This window comes from Culicoides brevitarsis, chromosome 1, assembly GCF_036172545.1.
Source record: "Culicoides brevitarsis isolate CSIRO-B50_1 chromosome 1, AGI_CSIRO_Cbre_v1, whole genome shotgun sequence".
Lineage (NCBI taxonomy): Eukaryota > Metazoa > Arthropoda > Insecta > Diptera > Ceratopogonidae > Culicoides > Culicoides brevitarsis.
Genome location: NC_087085.1, coordinates 28,047,611 through 28,065,522, shown reverse-complemented (window position 1 = coordinate 28,065,522; position 17,912 = coordinate 28,047,611). Strand labels below are relative to the sequence as shown.

The 17,912-nt window shown below is 27.7% G+C and overlaps 1 protein-coding gene across 2 annotated transcripts in view; it reads left to right on the top strand.

The window, feature by feature from the left end:
- Positions 1-17,912, top strand: part of LOC134828188 (FH2 domain-containing protein 1) — a 43,478-nt gene that overhangs the window by 17,010 nt on the left and 8,556 nt on the right. The window contains exons 3-5 of one of the 2 annotated variants that reach the window (XM_063841191.1): positions 8,468-8,701; positions 8,765-8,924; positions 13,440-13,473. In XM_063841191.1, coding sequence (XP_063697261.1) covers positions 8,519-8,701; positions 8,765-8,924; positions 13,440-13,473 — 377 coding nt within the window. In that variant the 5' untranslated portion in view covers positions 8,468-8,518. Of the gene's footprint in view, positions 1-8,467; positions 8,702-8,764; positions 8,925-13,017; positions 13,145-13,439; positions 13,474-17,912 lie in introns of those variants that run through there. The other variant, XM_063841193.1, reaches the window with a different exon arrangement.

Genomic DNA, 17,912 nt, shown 5'->3' with positions numbered 1-17,912 from the left:
AAAAGAGGAAGGTTTCAACCGCAACTTGAATTCTTACGTCTTAATTAATTCTGATGGTTTTCGTTGGTCGTCTCTTGTTGTTGTTTTTGTTTTTTAAGGCGATCAAGTGAACAAACCTTTGAGCGTTAATGGGCGCACGCTTTATTGTTCCACGGACAACGCATTGTGCATTCGCATCAAAAAACACATCAATTAGCAATTAAGTGTCTATTGCAATTTATCTCAACTCCAGTAACTTGACTTCAAATGTGGATAGATGTGCAAGCACGATGTCACATCGACCACCCATGTAAATTTGTGTGGTGCGTCGTCGTCTTTGCATCGATTCGCGAACAGCTATTTTACTTTACATTCAACTCATTTTCTCATTACACAATAGTCAACAATTCAATTCCACGGAGAGTAATTTATTGATTGAAATGTTTGAACGTGTGTGTGTGTGTATATTGCACCTATTTGCCTACATTTTTCGTAAGTTTTAATAATAAATCGCGTGCTTATGACCTTGGACGATTTGACAAAAGTACCTACTTACTACTGCGATACATGAGCCCACAACTTTTCGTGCATTATTGCTGCTGCTGTATTAAAGTAACGTGACATAGTAACGACGACAAAAAAGTGTGTTACAAAAGTTCATACACATCTCATTCTAACTTAGTCACAAGACTTTTGTGCATCGATCGTGCATCATTCATCAATAATATCTTGAACTGAGCTAATTGCGGTCATTTGTTCATTAATATTAATCGTTTTAGTCGATGCTGTAACAGACCAGCTCACAGATGATTGAAATGGATTACCGGACATTCCATCAGTGGGCTAATAAACATTTTCGATCAAGGCAAGTTGAATTCGTCGAATCGTTTGGACCTACAAATCAAAGTGACATCATAATTGTCATGCGAACAATACTCCATTCCAATTCCACGATCATCATCGAAATTCAATGTTATTATGGACACAATTTAATATTATTTTTTTTTATGTAAGGTGCGTAGGCGGATTTTATTGCCCATTTATTTTTGATGAGTTTATGCGACCGTATGGATTTTGTACGCTTCACGAGAAAAAAACTGTATTAAGTCATTTAAATATCGAGTTTATGGCTCAAAAATTTTGATACTTTTCGATATTTATTGGATTGGTTTGATGTAACCGTAGAAGTCAATGACTAAATAAACTAATTTTTGCACCCACGTGGGTTGGGTTGATAACTCCAGAGCAAATTCTTGACAAGGAAGTTACTTCTGGAATTTAGCATTGACCAAAGCTATGAAATAAATCAGAAAAATTTGCATGTTTGCGCTTCGCACTTAAAGGTCCTCTAAGGTTAATGTCATTCATACGTAACTCCGAGCGGCATCTCAAAAGTAATCAGATTGAAGAAAAAATGTACAATCCCACAAAAGTGTCGAATACAACAAAAAAACTTAAAGATCAAGATTTAAAGTGCGTCGAGTAGATAAGAGACCTTGCAGCGTCCAAATATGGCAGAGACAACATATAAAATTTTTGCACCAAAATTTTCATTGTTCAATATGACACTGGCTGGCATTGCACATGGTGTGGTTGTTTGTTGGGTGAACTAAACTCACTCACAACGAACGAACGAAAAAAAAATATGAGTCAGAGAAGCGGGATGCCAAAAATGGATTGATGACTTTGCAAGGTAGTACTTAATTCATGGGAAGTTAACAGTTTTCTTCTCGAAAATAAATAAACGAAAAAAAAAATTAAAAGATATTTTTTTTTGGGGCGCTAAGTAATAACTTTACGAGCATATGCAAATTTTTTGACTTTTATGACTGCACCATGACCAAAAATGGGACAAACACTTTCATTGCATGCCCTGTTCTGTCACACTATGGTCAACATAAATCAGTTTTTACAAGGAATAAAGTTGTTGTTCGGTCATTCCATTTTTTTTTTTTGGGAGGAATAAAAACTACATTTAATGTCATCTTATTCCGCGAGATTAATTAATCTTCCGTCATAGACATTGTTCAACAACAGTCATACAAACATAAATCTGAACAACACTTTGTGACATTGTAACAACAGCGCGCATAATTTATGATCATGCGAAAACATCTCAATATCGTCGTCTGGCTGCGCATGAAATTGAAACTTGTGATTTGCGCACGATAAAGTCGAGCAATGCTACTTATGTGATAATTTATGACATCAAGCTTTTGTTTCCTAGGTGTGTGATAGGCGAAAGAAAGGGTCATTGCGTAACTTTTTTCTTAATGTGCATAATCATAATTTTGTGACAATTAAGACATTTTCGAATATTCATGCCGACACAGCCCTAAAGTGAAACAAAAAAGTGGAATTCTTGTATCCACCCACGAAAGACATGCACTTAAAAAACAAGCGAGAGACCTGCGATTGTATCATTCATAATATTGACATTTACTTGCAAACAAACACTTTTCATTTCATGCCTTTTTGGAGTAAACACAATCTTTCACTTGGTTTACAAGCAAGCCAAGCAAGTAAGCAAGCGCGGTTGGTGGTGTTGACAGACCAGACATAATGTTTATACACCAACACCATTTCCGCGGGGCCTCTTGGTTACTTGTTCAAATGATATAATTAGGTAGCTTTTATGAATATCTAAGTGGTGATAATGAATTGTAGCTTTTTGTTTTCACTTTTCACTTTCGATCTTTCTCCGCGCGCTTAGGTACACGTGAAATTGTGTCATGCTCTTGTATAAAATTTTTTATTGAACAGTTTTGAGGGCATTTTTGCGAAATATGACACTCGAAACTTCACGTGCGCTCATAACACCAATTGCGCAAATTCCCTTCACATCACAAGAGCAACAACTGCGACGACGACGACAACAACAACAACTGGAAACAACTCAACTCAAGAGATCATGTTAACCTGATCTTCGAGATAAGATAAGAAACTGCATGCAAAATATTTCTGCAGCAAAATCTGTACTTAAATCAGAAATAAAAACAGAGGAGCAGCATATGTACTTATGATTTGTCTTCCAATTCCACATGCATATTGAGTATTTTTTCTGCTGCGATGTGGAATGAAATCGACGAATGTTGCGAGAAAAAATAATAAACATGGCACATTATCGTGCTGACATTTTGCAAAATATGCAAACACTCAGTCAGTTCTCAGTTCGCATATGTACCTAAAGCGAACATTTGTCTCGGCAATGCGATATTATATTATTATTTTAATCTAAATATTTTTGATTTTCGTTCCGATTGAGGAACTACGTTTTTGGCTGTTGGTTTCTGTCTGTCTGTTATATAGGAAATTTAACGACAGACCGTTCAGATTTTAAAAATTTTGCTAAAGCTCTTATTTTGATAAGAAACTAATTTAATAGCATGTTTGGTCAAGTAGCTTTTGCTAGTTAAGTACTGAGCGCAATTTTCATTGTATTTAGCCTTTTAAGCGACGTTGTTGTAAAACTTTTCTTCATTAATGTTTTTAACAGGCGCTTAGGATTTTAGTCCAAACTTTTGTAATCATGGTTCTTATGTTTCTTCGGGTTGAAGTCATCGAATACAACAAAGTCAATCGCATTTAAATCATGGTTTAATTGTCTTTTCATTTTACTGGACATCCCTTGATTTATGTCTTTTCTACTTTATCTTAATTTATAACTTGTGCTTTTCAAATCTCCGCTCTTTTTCTCACTATTTTCCTATGACATCTCCTATTTTTTTTATGTGGATTGTATCTAAAGTGTGTATTTGTTGTATGTTATGTAAATAAATCCAACATTTTAAATCAGTCAAGTCAAATCTAAATTAACTGTACTTTCGTGTAATTCTTAGACTAACTGCTTTTGAAATTTTCATATGGTCATGTGTAGGTATTTTTACATTCTCGTACTCTCGACCAAATAAATATCACAGCGCTTAAAATTTTCTCCAATGAATTTAAGTTTGATAAACAAAGTCAATCGCATTTAAATCATGGTTTCTTGTCTGCCATTCTATAGTATTTTTACATCTCATCATTGGTTTGAAAGCTCAGTGTGATTTGTTGTAGTTAGTGTAAGGGTTTTATACTATTGTTAACACCGTCGGCGTTGATATAACAAATTGAATTTAAGTTTTGACGAAAATAACAGTTTTTGATTGAAGATCTTTGTCGTAGATTCAACAGGCTCCAAGAATAAGTTCAGATAAACAAACAACTTATTTGAACTTCTGTCGATTCTTTTCCGGGTTTCTTTTACTTCCCTTGCTTTATGTCTTTTCTACGTTATCGTAATTTTTGTTTCGTTTTTCAAATCTCTACTTTTTTTCCTTACTTTTTCCTATAACTTTTCCTATATTTTTTGAACGTGGATTGTATCTAAAAAAAAAAAAATTGTAAAAATTCAAACTTTTAAAATTTTAAAATACTTACCTCTTTATAAAAGTTTAAAATGCGCTCACATGTATCCAAAACTCATCTTCATGAGCCACATTTTTTTTTTTGTTTATTTTATGCCAATAAAGTATAAAAGAGAGATGTAAATAAATCCAACACGAGCACTTTTTGTCGTTCAATGTAAAAATAATTACCACGCTGAAGAGAGAAATTAAGTCAAGTCAAATCTAAATTAACTGTACTTTCGTGTCTAATTGGACAGCAGCAAAACGCAGAAAAAGAAGTCAATAGACTCACTGCTTTTGAAATTTTACATATGGTCATGTGTCAAGGTCAAGCATGGTTTTCAAATTAACAATTTATTGTTGAATTTATTGCTCTCACTCTCGACCAAATAAATATCACAGCGAAAAATTTATCTCCCAATGAATTTATGTGTCTCGACTTTGCATTACTTCTACTCTTTACGTATCCTATTTAAGGTATTTTTTTATTGTTATACATTTTATTTTATTGTTTATTGCGATATTTATGATAGAGTGTATGACAAACAATCGCGTCTTGCAGTTATTGATTGGCGTATTTAGCCTTCGCATTTCGAACACACGAACTGTGACGTTGCAACTGAATGCAAGTTGATATGCTGCTTAAATGTGAATAATTTGTCAAAACTACCACCTGCAAATTCGCTCTGTGTTTTTTTCATCTCGTGAGACTTTGGCAGTATTGTATTCACTGACAACACGGCAATTTATAATTATAATGGAAAAAAATATTTGTTTTCATTTCATTTGAATTGGAATTAAAAGCTCTCGGAAATTCCATTAGCAAATAACTTTTTGATATGCAAATTTGTTGCAAAGTTATTTAAATGCACATTGAAACCTCGTGTGGCAAAAAAATAAGGACAGATCGAAGTCAGTTGTCGTCTTGTTAACTTTTTAAGACAAGCTATAGTCAACTAACACACTTTTTAGAGGTTTATTTATTCAGTTGATTATTTATCAAAATATTATCACGTTGAAAAATTCGCTTCTAACTACGTTTCAAGTACATAAATGGACATAAATTGCTTAATCGAACATGTAAATTGGTTACCGTGTTGTTTGCGTGTTATCATAATTTTTATGACAAATATTAATTTTATAATTTTTTTTTTCACTAAACGAAACCCTGATTTCTATAGATAGAGTACTTACCAGCAATTACTTAGCTGCAATGACAACGAGCTAAATACTGAAGAAATTCCACTGAAAGTAAACAAAATGCATGTTTTCTATTTTTTTCCTTGCTGCTTTATGAATGGCTTTGCACATAAAATTCATTAGAAACATGAATGAAAAGAAACAACACTTGTGGAATAACACTTTATGTATATTTAGCAACTAACAACAACTGTTTGTATGCAAAAAACTATTTAATTAATTGTGACCGGTTATTTTATGTAGGACACATAAGACACATCTCGTTGATGTGATAAACTATTGGCTCTACTTTTTTCGTGTTCTTCAGCAAAATTATTACTCCTTTTCGACCTCGTACAAACGGATTTTTAGATTGTACACCTTGCTCTTTATTATTGCCATTAAAAATTATTATACAATAATGTATAAATTACACGAAAAAAATACAATATTGTCTTGCGGCATGACACAATTTTTTGTTTTGAATCACTTGCGAATCGATTAAATGGCGAATTAGAGACAACAACCGCCTCTAGGCGCCATAATCAATGCAATGCAGTTCTGCCCAAAAAAAAATTAATAAATTATTGTAAACCACATAAATAAATAAATAAATTATTTTTTTTGTCGCTGCGAGTTTTTATTTTTTTTGTTTTGAAACTCATAAACGCGAATTCATTCAACTTTCGCGTCTTTATCTGTAGGAAGAACCTGCTTTGCTGGTTACTTAGTAGTGCGTTGCTTACCAAAACGCAAAAAAAAATAATCTTAAAGAGATTATATTAAAATGAGGTGAATTGAGTAATTATTTTATTGTATATATATTAAATTTATTATTTTGTTATTTAATTATCATAAAGTGATCATAATTTAGCAAAAGTGTGAATAAAAGTCGAAATTAATTTGTTGTTTTAATGTGTTAACATTAATTTGAGGTTTTGCGGTGAAATATTATTTTTTCTTTTGTCGAGCAATGTTGTATGTGATATGGGGATTAATTTAACAAAAGCGAGTGACCTTGTCTGGAATGTGCAAAATTTCGTGGTTGGAATTTGTTTTATCAATAAGTGAAGTTATGTTGTTTGTTTTATTTTTTAACATAACTAAATTGATAAAAAAATATTAATTTTTGAAATTTTTTTTAATTACCTAATAAAATAATAATTTTTTTTAATAAATAAAAAAATAATTAAATTTTTTTTTAAAATTAAAATTTCAATAGAAAATTAAAATTAAAATTCAGTAATAGCTTTAAATATAGTAAAAAATTACTTATACTTCAATATTTTTTTTTTTCTTGAAATTTTTACTTTTTTAAAATAATTTTAAATAAATGTTACTTGACTTTAATTAAAAAAAAATGAATAAATAAATTTAATATTTGATTTATTAAAGATTTTAAAAAAAAAGTCAGTGCGTTTTAGTTTTATATTTTATTTAATTTTTATTAGAATTTTTGCGATTTTTTTTAGGCTAAATTTCATTAAAAAGGCATAAAAATTTAATATTTAATGTAAACATTTAGGTATTTAAAATTGTTTTAAAAAAAATTCAGAAAAATTAATATTGAAGTACTTTTAAATATTTTTTCTTCAATTTAAAGCAATTCCTGCATTTTAATTTTCTATTGAATTCTTGATTTTTTAAAAATAATTTTCAATTATTAAATATTAAAAAAATCTTAAATCTTTAATATATTAAATAATATTTTCAATTCAATATATTTCATAAATTTACTTTAATTGAAATTTTTTAAATATTTCCAAGAAAATTGCTTAAAATTTTTTATAACTAAAAAATAATTATAAAGAAAAAATAATTTCATATTTAGCTCATATTTTTAAGCTTTATTTAAAATAAACCTTAAAAAAAGACATCCAGAATTTAAACAAATTCTAGATCTCAAATAATCCCAAACCAACCTTCAGCACTTATCAAAAACTTAAAAAATTATGTTAAAAACCACTAAAACACCGAAATGAGCATTAATCACTCATTTTTATTGCCCATCCAACACTTTCCGAGGTCAAAAACTTCAAATTAAAAAGTTTCTCTGAACGAAACTCGTTTCACGCATCCACAAAGCATTTGATCAAGGAAACTCCAAACAGCAGCAGTAAAAAAGATGCGATCGACGCTTTTTATCAAGATGCAATAAATCGCCATTTTATTATCTATTTTTCATCGTTATTATTCATAAACTGTCTCAGTATCTTTCTCTTGACACTGCTCTACGTGTTGTTATCAATTCACGCGTGGTAGTCGAAATGTCTGGTGTTTACTACTGTAAATTTTTGCAGCAGATCAGGAAATCAAAATAAATGCGTTTGAGGAAAGAAAAAAAAAATAAATAATGTCGAGGTGTCAATGACTGTTTGAAAAATTTCATGTGTAGTTAACAAACAAGTTTGACCTTTAAATTAATATCACTTGAAAAATATTCACTTGACTCTGTTGTTCGCAGATTTGCTTATCTGAGACGACAACTTATTAGTATTCAAAAAAATTATAAATAAATTTGTATGCGGGATTTAACGCCCTCATTATTTGTATTTGTTTTCAATTTATACAAGATGACAATTATTTTATATTTCGTTGTGGAGAGAAAAAATTTTTGTAGTCATCGAGTAATTGATGTAGGATCATAGAGATAAATTTTGTAGTTGGGAAGAGACACCCTACTCTCGCTCTAGGAATTTTTCGACAAAAATTCCGTATGTGGGACTATTATTTTATTTTATTTAATTATTTATTTACGCTGGTTCCGCAAACTTTTTTTTTAATTTTTTTTTTCACTGTTTAGAAATGGGTTTGGCTCGCAAGTCTAAATAATGTAACGAACAACTAACATAACAATGAGAATTAGTACAAAGGGTGTGAAGCAGGTGTTTTTATCAAGTGTTTGCTTTTTTTCATTCCAGATTTTGCACCAGACAATCATCTAGTCCGCGAAGCTATCTCAATCGAATGCCATGGACGCGAGAATTGGACTGGATTACATTGTCGAAAACTCCGATTATGTGGTGAAATTGGGCGCTGCTCTCGACACGAAAAATCTCCTCGTGAAGAAACAGGTCTTTGAACTCTTGTCGGCCTTGTGTGCCTACAGCACGGAAGGGTATGAGCGCGCCTTGCAAACACTCGAACATTACAAGGTGAGATTTTTATCACAAAAAAAAATTAGAAACTTAAATTTACTTTTAAATTTTTCGTTTTAGAATCTAAAAAGTGAACGATATCGCTTTAACGTCGTCGTTAATGAACTAGATAGAGCCACAGCCATCGAATATCAAGTAGCCATTTTAGCATTTATTAATTGTGTGATTATCTCGACCGTAGACTTAACCGAGCGTTGTCGTATAAGGAATGAGTTTATAGGTAAGTTTTTGATTGATTTTAGCCATAATTAAATGATAAATTTTAATGAGTGACAAGAGCAAGTGCGACATTTATTATTTACAACGACAAGTTACTGCGTCATTTGTTTGATGTTTGCACAAATCTTATAACGCAGGTGAATAAATAGAATGGCTTTAACTTTTTGCACAGAGAGAAGAAAAAAAATGAAAGTTCTAGAGAAAATGAATTGGAATGGACAAGAAAATTTTTTTTATTTGTTTCTGATTCTATGAGGTTTAAATTCCTTTTAGCCGAAAGCCTTTCTTAAATAATTGAAACAAAAAAAAAATACAGCAGAATAATCATTTGTCGCTAAAATTTAATATTAGGTAGGAAATTCGAGTCTTTTTCAGAATTTAAAATTTTACATTCACGTAATTTAAAAAACCTTTGACGGGCCTTATTTATTGTGCTACTTTAGTTAGAAATAAATACTTTTTTTAATAATTTGTCTTCAAAAATCAATATTTACTTTAGTATTGAAACTAAGTTTTATAAGAGAATGACTAAAACTATACATTGTCTTGTCTCAACAACTAAACTATCACAGTTTACTTTAATTGAACAACAATTATTATGTCAACAATTCGAAAATCATCATACGATTTTTTTTTCATATTAATTTTATTGAATTTTATAAATCCAGAAAAGTTTTAAAAAATCGAAATGTAAAAATGTATTTTGTTTTTTCAAAAATTTTTTTGTCATAAATTTAAATTACGAAAACTACATTTTTGAAAAGAAAAAATCAATACCAATAGTGAAATAAATTTTCTTCAAATATTTTTATCTGTTTTTTTACCGACATAAATTTTATTATTTCAAAGAGTTAAGATTTCAATTTTAATAATAATTATGTTTTCGGCATCGCTTGTTTGAAGGACACGAATTTCTTCTTTTGCCTTATCTCGTCTCCTTTTAAGTGTTCGAAATAAGGGCAAAACCTTATATTGATAATAAGTTTTATTAGAGAATGACTAAAACTATACATTGTCTTAACAAGTAAACTATCACAGTTTACTTTAATCGAACAACAATTATTATGCCAACACCTTATTTGCTGAAAAAAATAAAAAGTTAATATAAAAAATAATAATAATTGTAATTCTTACATTCGAGCTCGTAAATCATGCCGATTGTGTCGCATATTTTGGGTTTTCTCTAATTTTTTCTCATTTTTGTTCCAAAAAATGTGATAGGAACGGATTTGACCAATAAATTAAATTTCTTCTTCAATAGATAGCTCCACACAATTTTCTTTGTCTTCATTTTTTTTTCAAAATAATGTTAATATTTCTTGATTTTGACAATTTTAAAAACTTGTGAATTGTGACAGATTTAGTCATGGCACACTTAAAGTGTGGCGGATATTTTATAAGAATGAAAGGTTGCTTCGATTGTTCCAACTACTCGACTACTTAGTTTTTATTTTTTATTATTTTTCTAAAGTTATTTCTCAACGCATACTTAAATTACATGAATTTCACTTGAAACAGACTCAAATCCATTCGAGGCTTACTTCAAGTGCATTTCAATGGCTCCAATAGATTTGAAAAACATTTTCTAAAAAAAATAATAACAGAATGAAAGAGATCATTTTTTAAAAAACATCGGCAAGATAAAAAGATCCTTAGACCTCACAAGTGAAAAAAACCAGTGACCCGGAATTTAATAAATTTTCTCATGTAATCTCACCGGATTAAAAAATTTAATTAAAAAACTCACCAAATATCATAGCTTTCAATCAACAAATTATAAATTTACATAAAAATTTAGTAGCCTTAAAATAATTTAAAAAATTTTTTGAAGGGTGAAAGTCCCATATTTATGATGAAAGTTGATAAAAATCCTCATTACTCTAAAAAAATTTCATAGAAAATAATCAAACTTACCAAGTAAAAATTTTGACATCTGTTGAACTTCCTTCAAAGAACTCGTCTCTTAGTTCATCTCCTAGAAATAGTAAAATAAAACATTTTAAAAATTATCTGAAGAATTTCTCTTTAACACTTCTCTACTCAATAAGTAGTCGCAACGTGTCACATCAAATATAGACATATCTCGCCATTGATTGTCTTCCTCTTTGATCGACAGCATTGCTGCACGTCGCCTCTTCGACTTCTTTATATGAACATCGCTCGCACTCGCATAATCAAGCATGTCAAACATAATCTGCCGATGTGTAATTATAAAATTATGTTCGAGCGCTCGGGCAACATTTCATCGTACTTAGTCGATCTTAATCATTGAACTTGAACAATTATTTTTGTAATGTAATGAGAACGTTGCACTTTTGTTGCCGCGCGCGCATCTTGCATTCTGATAATTTACTTAAAAATAGATTGATGTGTGTTGGTGATCTTGTGCAACTTTTTTCCGATTCATCAGCGGAGGAATCAATGCCCCCTTTGAAGGAGTATTAATTGACTTGAATTAACATCATCTGGTGTTTCGTACGTTAATAAATGACCAATAAAAATATGATAAGTCATTTATTTTTGCTGTAATCAAGGTTCACAAAATGACTAACAAAGTACATTAACACGAAAAAAAATCGTACAGAGTTATTATTAGATTACTCACACCTCCTTTTCGGTGCGTTGTTGTGTTTAGTAATAAATATGTCATCACTATTGAATATAATTTTAATGCTAATTGCAAGCATTTATTGACAAACACGCGAATTTAATCTGTTTACCGGCAGAAACTCGCTTTTTTGAAGATAAGACAAGACCGCTGTCGCCAACTTTAATGGCAAATTTGCATTCCATTCCGAGAATGAAGCGGAGATGACTTCATGTCAAGGGAAAAAACGCTTCCGTGGGGAGCTAGAACGCGATGTGACGTCAAATAATTGTAAAAAAGACGCTGAGTAAAAATGTTTACACTCCCTTTTAATTACTCTTCGATATAAAATTAAAGTCGGTAGACGTTGTGAGTGGAATATCAACAAGAGATAAGATAAAATTTATGTTCAAATAACACTGTAAGAAGAAAATTTTTGGTATTTTCGGAGGTTTTTAAAAAAATTATTTTTTTAAAATTAAATTTAAATTAATTTATTTAAAATTTTTAAATTTTTTCAATGTAGTATTTTTAAAGCAAATTTTATTTAATTTTAGTGTCAATTTAAGACAAAATTAAATTTTTCTGGCTTTTTTTAGATTTTTAAACAAAAAGTGAAAAAAAGAAAAAAATTCTTTTAAATTGTTTCCAAAAAAAATTTTTTTTTTTTTGCAAAATAAAAAATTTAATTGACTTCTAAGAGTCATTCTTATTGATTTGAAAAAAAATAAAACGTAAAGTTTTCTACAGAATATTTTACGTATTTTTTTATAAATCACTAAAAATGTCTCTTAGAAGACGATTGAATTTATTATTATTTTGCAAAAAAAAAAAATATTTTGAAAACAATTTAATAGAAATTTTATTCGTTTTTTTTTTCACTTTTTCATTAAAAAAATTAAGTTTGTCTTAAATTGAAACTAAAATTAAATAGATTTTGCTTTAAAAATACTTAATTATTGAATTTTTTTAATAAATTAATTTAAATTTAATTTTAGCATAAATAAAAAATGTAAAAAACTGAAATTTAAAAAAATTATTTTGGCAAGCCCAAGCTCGAAATTTACCAAATTTTGGGTAAAAATGTAAAAATTATGCTTCAAAAACGAAAAAAAAAAAAATTTTAAAAAAAAATGTGTAAAATAAAATAAATTTTAAATCAAAATAAAATTAAAAAATATTATAATTAAATTAAATTAATTAAATTTTAAATTAAAACAAGTTATAAATAAATATAAATTAAAAAAAAAATTTTTTTTCAACAAATTCTGACAAGAACGACAAAATAATTAAAATAAAGAGTTAATTTAAAAAAATAATTATATTAGATTAAATTAAAAATTTAATTTAATTTATTATAATTTTAAAAAATTTATAAAAATACGTTCCTGACATTTCCATTAAATTTTCTCCCAAAAGTGCCTTTCCCACTAATCGTTCTTTGTCATGCCTTGCGCCATGTGCACTTCAGTTCCGATTCACACTTCATGCCGTTCAAGTGTCCAATTTATTCAAGAATTTTCTTTTATTCCATTGATAAAAATAAAATGCTATTTTCACAAAAATGCACAGTGATAGCGCCAAAATCGACACAAAATTCTACATTTTTCTCCATCAACAACTTCAAATCTCTGGTAGGTACAATAAACTCATTAAAGCAGCATAACCGGAAATGCCAAAGTGAATTTTGTTGACTTTGTGAACGAATGTCTTGCGCAAACAAAGACAAAATTTCGTGCGAATCTTGATGTTTATTTTATGACGCGCGTTAACATTTTTATCTGAATTTTTTAAGTTTTAACGATCATTAAAAAGCGAAATAAGCCGTTAATGAATTTCTGTGCTCCTCTTATGTCTCGTTTTTATCAGTAAATTAAAAACAATAAAATGGAAATTAATAAAAAAAATCTCGTTTTTTCTCTTTTGCAGGATTAAATTTGTTACCGGTGATAAAGAACATAAGGTAAGATTTAAGCTTTTTTATGACGACTTTTGTGGCAAACTCGTGTTTCGACGCTGAGAAATTTTATGGTCCGTTCAAGAGGATCAAAACAAACATCGATTAAAGTGTCTTATCTGACAGGGAAATCACTTATTGGATATCTATTCGTTGCACGTTGCTCATAAAATGAAGTCATTGCCAGTCTATTAAAAATTAAAAGCAAAAAAAAAAAATCAATCAAAATACGCATCAGTGGAGAAAAAAACTTGTTTAAGCTAATTATTGATGTGTTGTTATGAGAGCTAAACAAATAAACTGACGTCTGACCTCCTCAATCTCCATCGACTCACTCAAGCTCTTTGTTTATTTATCATTGAGACGAAAAAAAATGACTTTTTTTCTCAATCTAGAAATTCCCATTGAACGAGAGACGCGTTGACTGGACTCGAAAATTAACTCTAACATATTTACAAATCACGACAAATTATATGAGTTGACTCCATTAACGAAAAAAAAGTTGGAAGTTACGATTAGAGATAAGGACGTTACAAATTTATTTAATTTTTTTACCTCACATTTTTTTTAATTTGTTTTGAAATACTTTTTCATATAAAATTTCTAAATTAAAAAATTTTTTGAACGTTTATCAATATTTTCAAAATTATTTTTTTTTTATTTTTGATAACTTTTTGAAAAATATTTTTTGAGGATTTTTAACGTTTTTAGAGTAAATCAAATAATTTATTATGAATATAAAATTGAAATTATTTTTTTTTTCATTAAATTTTGAAAAACTTAAAAATTTAATTTAAATAATTAAAAAAAAAGTAATAAAAAAAATTATTTAACTAATTAAAAAAAAATATTTAAAATAATTTTCAAAAAATTAAGTTAGCCTTTTAATTTATAACTTTTTTAAAAAAAATTAATTTTAAGTTAGTCTTTTAAATCTTTAAAAACTTATTTTCAAATTTTTTTATATTATTAAAAAAAAATTATATTAAAAAAATATATTTTTGTTTAAAAAAAATAACAATATACCTAATATTAATATAAAATATTTTATACCCTGAGTTTTAAAATATTTTTAAGATTTTATAATTTAATATTTAAATAATATTTAGGCCGCTCCAAATGAAACTCAATAGTTTTAAAAATTTTTCAATTTTTAGTAATATTTGTATTGAAAATCGTATTTCGACATGAAATTTTCCTTTAAAAATAATTTTCATAAAAATTACTGATTTTTTTTTTCAAAAAAATTTTGACCGTTATTTTTTATGATATTCAATTTTTTTTCAATTTGATTTAAATGTTTTTAAATCAGTTTTCAATACCCAAATATCAATGTAAAAAACTCAAAAGAACAAAAATATTGATTAACGATCAAATTTTTTTTAAATTTGGCATTTTGTATGAAAAAAGTATTTCAAAATTTTTTATTTTTTTTTTTTGCCCCCCCCCCATTTTTATTTCAAAAATTTTGGACAAAACTATTGAGTTTAATTTGGAGCGGCCTAAATCGAAAAATCATAAAAAGGTAAATAAAAAGTTCCTTAATCAAAAATTAAGAAAAATATTTTTAGTTAATTAAATTTTGTTCGACATCGATTTTTTAAATAAAATTCTTGCAAAATTAAAAAAATAAGTATAAAAACCGTAATTTTATACGAAATTTTAAATTTTTTAATTGATTTTGAATTTATTTTATTTTTTATTTTATTATTTTTTAAATTCAAAAAGACGACAAGGAACAAAAAATTCAAATAAATTTGTATCGTCCTAATGTTAGTCGCATAAAAAAATGTAAAAACATGCATTGTGTTGTAAAAATTGATGAAAGGTTTGTGTGACAGAAATGTATGTCGATGTAAAAAAAAAATAAAAATAAATAAATAAACGAACAGCAAAAAAATATCTCTACAATCAAGTAACACTGATAATACCATAATTGGCGTGGTAATTAATTGGTTTTCTGTAAATGACAGCGTGGAACGAATATAGATGACCTTCGTAAGGCCGTTCGTTGTTCGAGTTGTTGTTGATGTTTTTTTTTTCGATGTGTTGCTGTTTGATAAGTGCGATACTGTTTTTGTGAATTGTTTGCTCACATGCGATTGATTCACTTTTGTCAGTCGCGACTAACTGAGGATGTTTGAAGCAAAAAAAAAAGCGAAACAACCACCTGAGAACTAGCAACCTGTCAGTCACTCATCGGATTATGTTTGTAGTAAATGGTCCGTAAGAAGCATGTTTGACCATTTATTAAATATAATTTTTTAAATTATTATTGATCGGATTGAAGGTCGCGAGCGCGTGTGTGTGCGCTCAAAGTGACAGATGTTTGCAATGTGGGAGATGAAAGTGAAATATTTCCGGAATTTGAAGTAGATTTGGAGACCGCACACAAGTGTGGTTTGGGTTGAGACGAGAAGTTTGCGAGAAAATGAGTCATTTTTTTATTTGATTTTATGTTGAATGTCTGTTTTTAGCTGATTTTTAATGAACAGACTTTTAAAAAAATATTTTATTTAAATTTCATGAAAATGATTTTTGTTGTTTTTCAAAGAAAATTTTATCAGAGTAAATAATTTTTTGCAGAATTTTATTTTTTCAATTAAAAATCAGATTTTTCTCGAAATGTGAAAGATTTTTATTGAATTTTATTTTCAATATTTATAAATTAATTTTTAATAATGAATAATTAGACACCGATTTCCGGTGCCCTTTTTTAATTAAATAATTTAAATTTAATTAATTTTAATTTTTTTATTAAATATGTATTAATAAATTTAAAAAAAATATTTTTTGTTGGCTTTAAATTTTTTTTAAAATTTTGACGTGAATATGAATGATGAAGAAAAATAATATTTTTAGGAAATATTCAAAAGATTATTAAATCAAAAATTAAATCATTACATCAGAAAAATTAAATCAGAAATTCTTACTTATTCTTTTTAATTTTTTTAGATAAAATTATGATTAATAAAATAAAGAAATTTTAAATTTTTCTTCAACAATAAATTTAATAAATAAAAATTCCTTGAAAAAAATTGGATGAAATTAATATTTAAGAAGATAAAAACAATTGAAAAAAAATCAGACTAAATCAGATTTTTTCTGAAAATTTAGTCACATTTTTTAAATTTTCTTATTTAAGCATTTTTAAAATATTTTAAAAAATTAACAATTAAAAAAATAATTTTTATTCTACTTTTTCATTTATTTTTTTTTTATTTTGCAAGTAAAATTACGAATTTAAAATTAAAATTTACCCTAAAATATTCGAGGAAGTAAAATACTTTATAGAGCAATCGACAATTTTCTCACAAAACAATAAAAACCTTAAAATTAAAAGACCTCACACGCTTCAAAAAATACACTTTCTTCAAAAAAAAAACTCATTGAAATGTTGATCTCCTATTAACCCCCTTCCTCGTCTCCGCAGATAAAACTAACAATATTTATTGAATTTGTCATACTTTCACATGCAAAAACGTGCCACAAAGGGTCACCCATCAGACCGAAACTTACAAAATAATTACCTTTTTTTTGTTTGTTTTTGCGCCTGTCGAAGACGAAACAATAACAGATAAAACATCTTTTGCGCGCCTTCCCACCTGTCTGTCTTTTCTTCTTTCTCTACGCGTGTGCCTCAAACCAAAATAATTGCATTTCTTATTATCATCAGAGATAATTCCATTCATTCATAAGTTTAATTGGCACTTCAACACATCATAATTTCAGTTTTCATCGAAGAAAAGAGGAGAGTTCACAACTGCATTCATGTTGCTGGCTGTTAAAAGGTTATAATTATGTAACGCAACATTTATCGTTGTAATTTTTACGAATTGAAGTAAAAAGTGGCAGAAATGATAAAGCACATGTAATTTCCTTGACTTGCGGCGATTTTCTTCTACGACGCGCAGAAATTTTTTTTTCACATGCGACTCAGCTTTCCATCACGCAAAAATATAAAAAAAAATTGTCAAAAAAAACGTGATTTAATTACATTACTTTTCGTATCGCATGCTAATAAATAATTATGAAGGCAAAAATAGCAATCTTAGAGGTCTTGCAATTTCAGAGATGGAAAAATAATATTTAATTTGCCGGGATCCAGATTTAATTTAAAAAAATAATTTTTAATAATTTTTTATTTCAAAATAATTTTTAAAAAATTTTAAATGATGTAAAAAAATTAAATTTAATTACTAAAAATTTAAAATTTTTTTATTCTTTTTTTTTAATTTATTATTTTTTATTTAATTTTTTAATTTATTATTTTTTATCAATCATTTTATTTATAAAAAAAAATTAAAATAAAAATAATTAAAAAAAAATAATTTTAAAAAATAATTTAAAAAGTAAGTCAATTTTTTAAATTTTTTTAATAGAAATTTAAAAAAAAAATAAAGTTTAAAAATTTTTCAAATTATTTTTTGTCGCAATAAAAAATT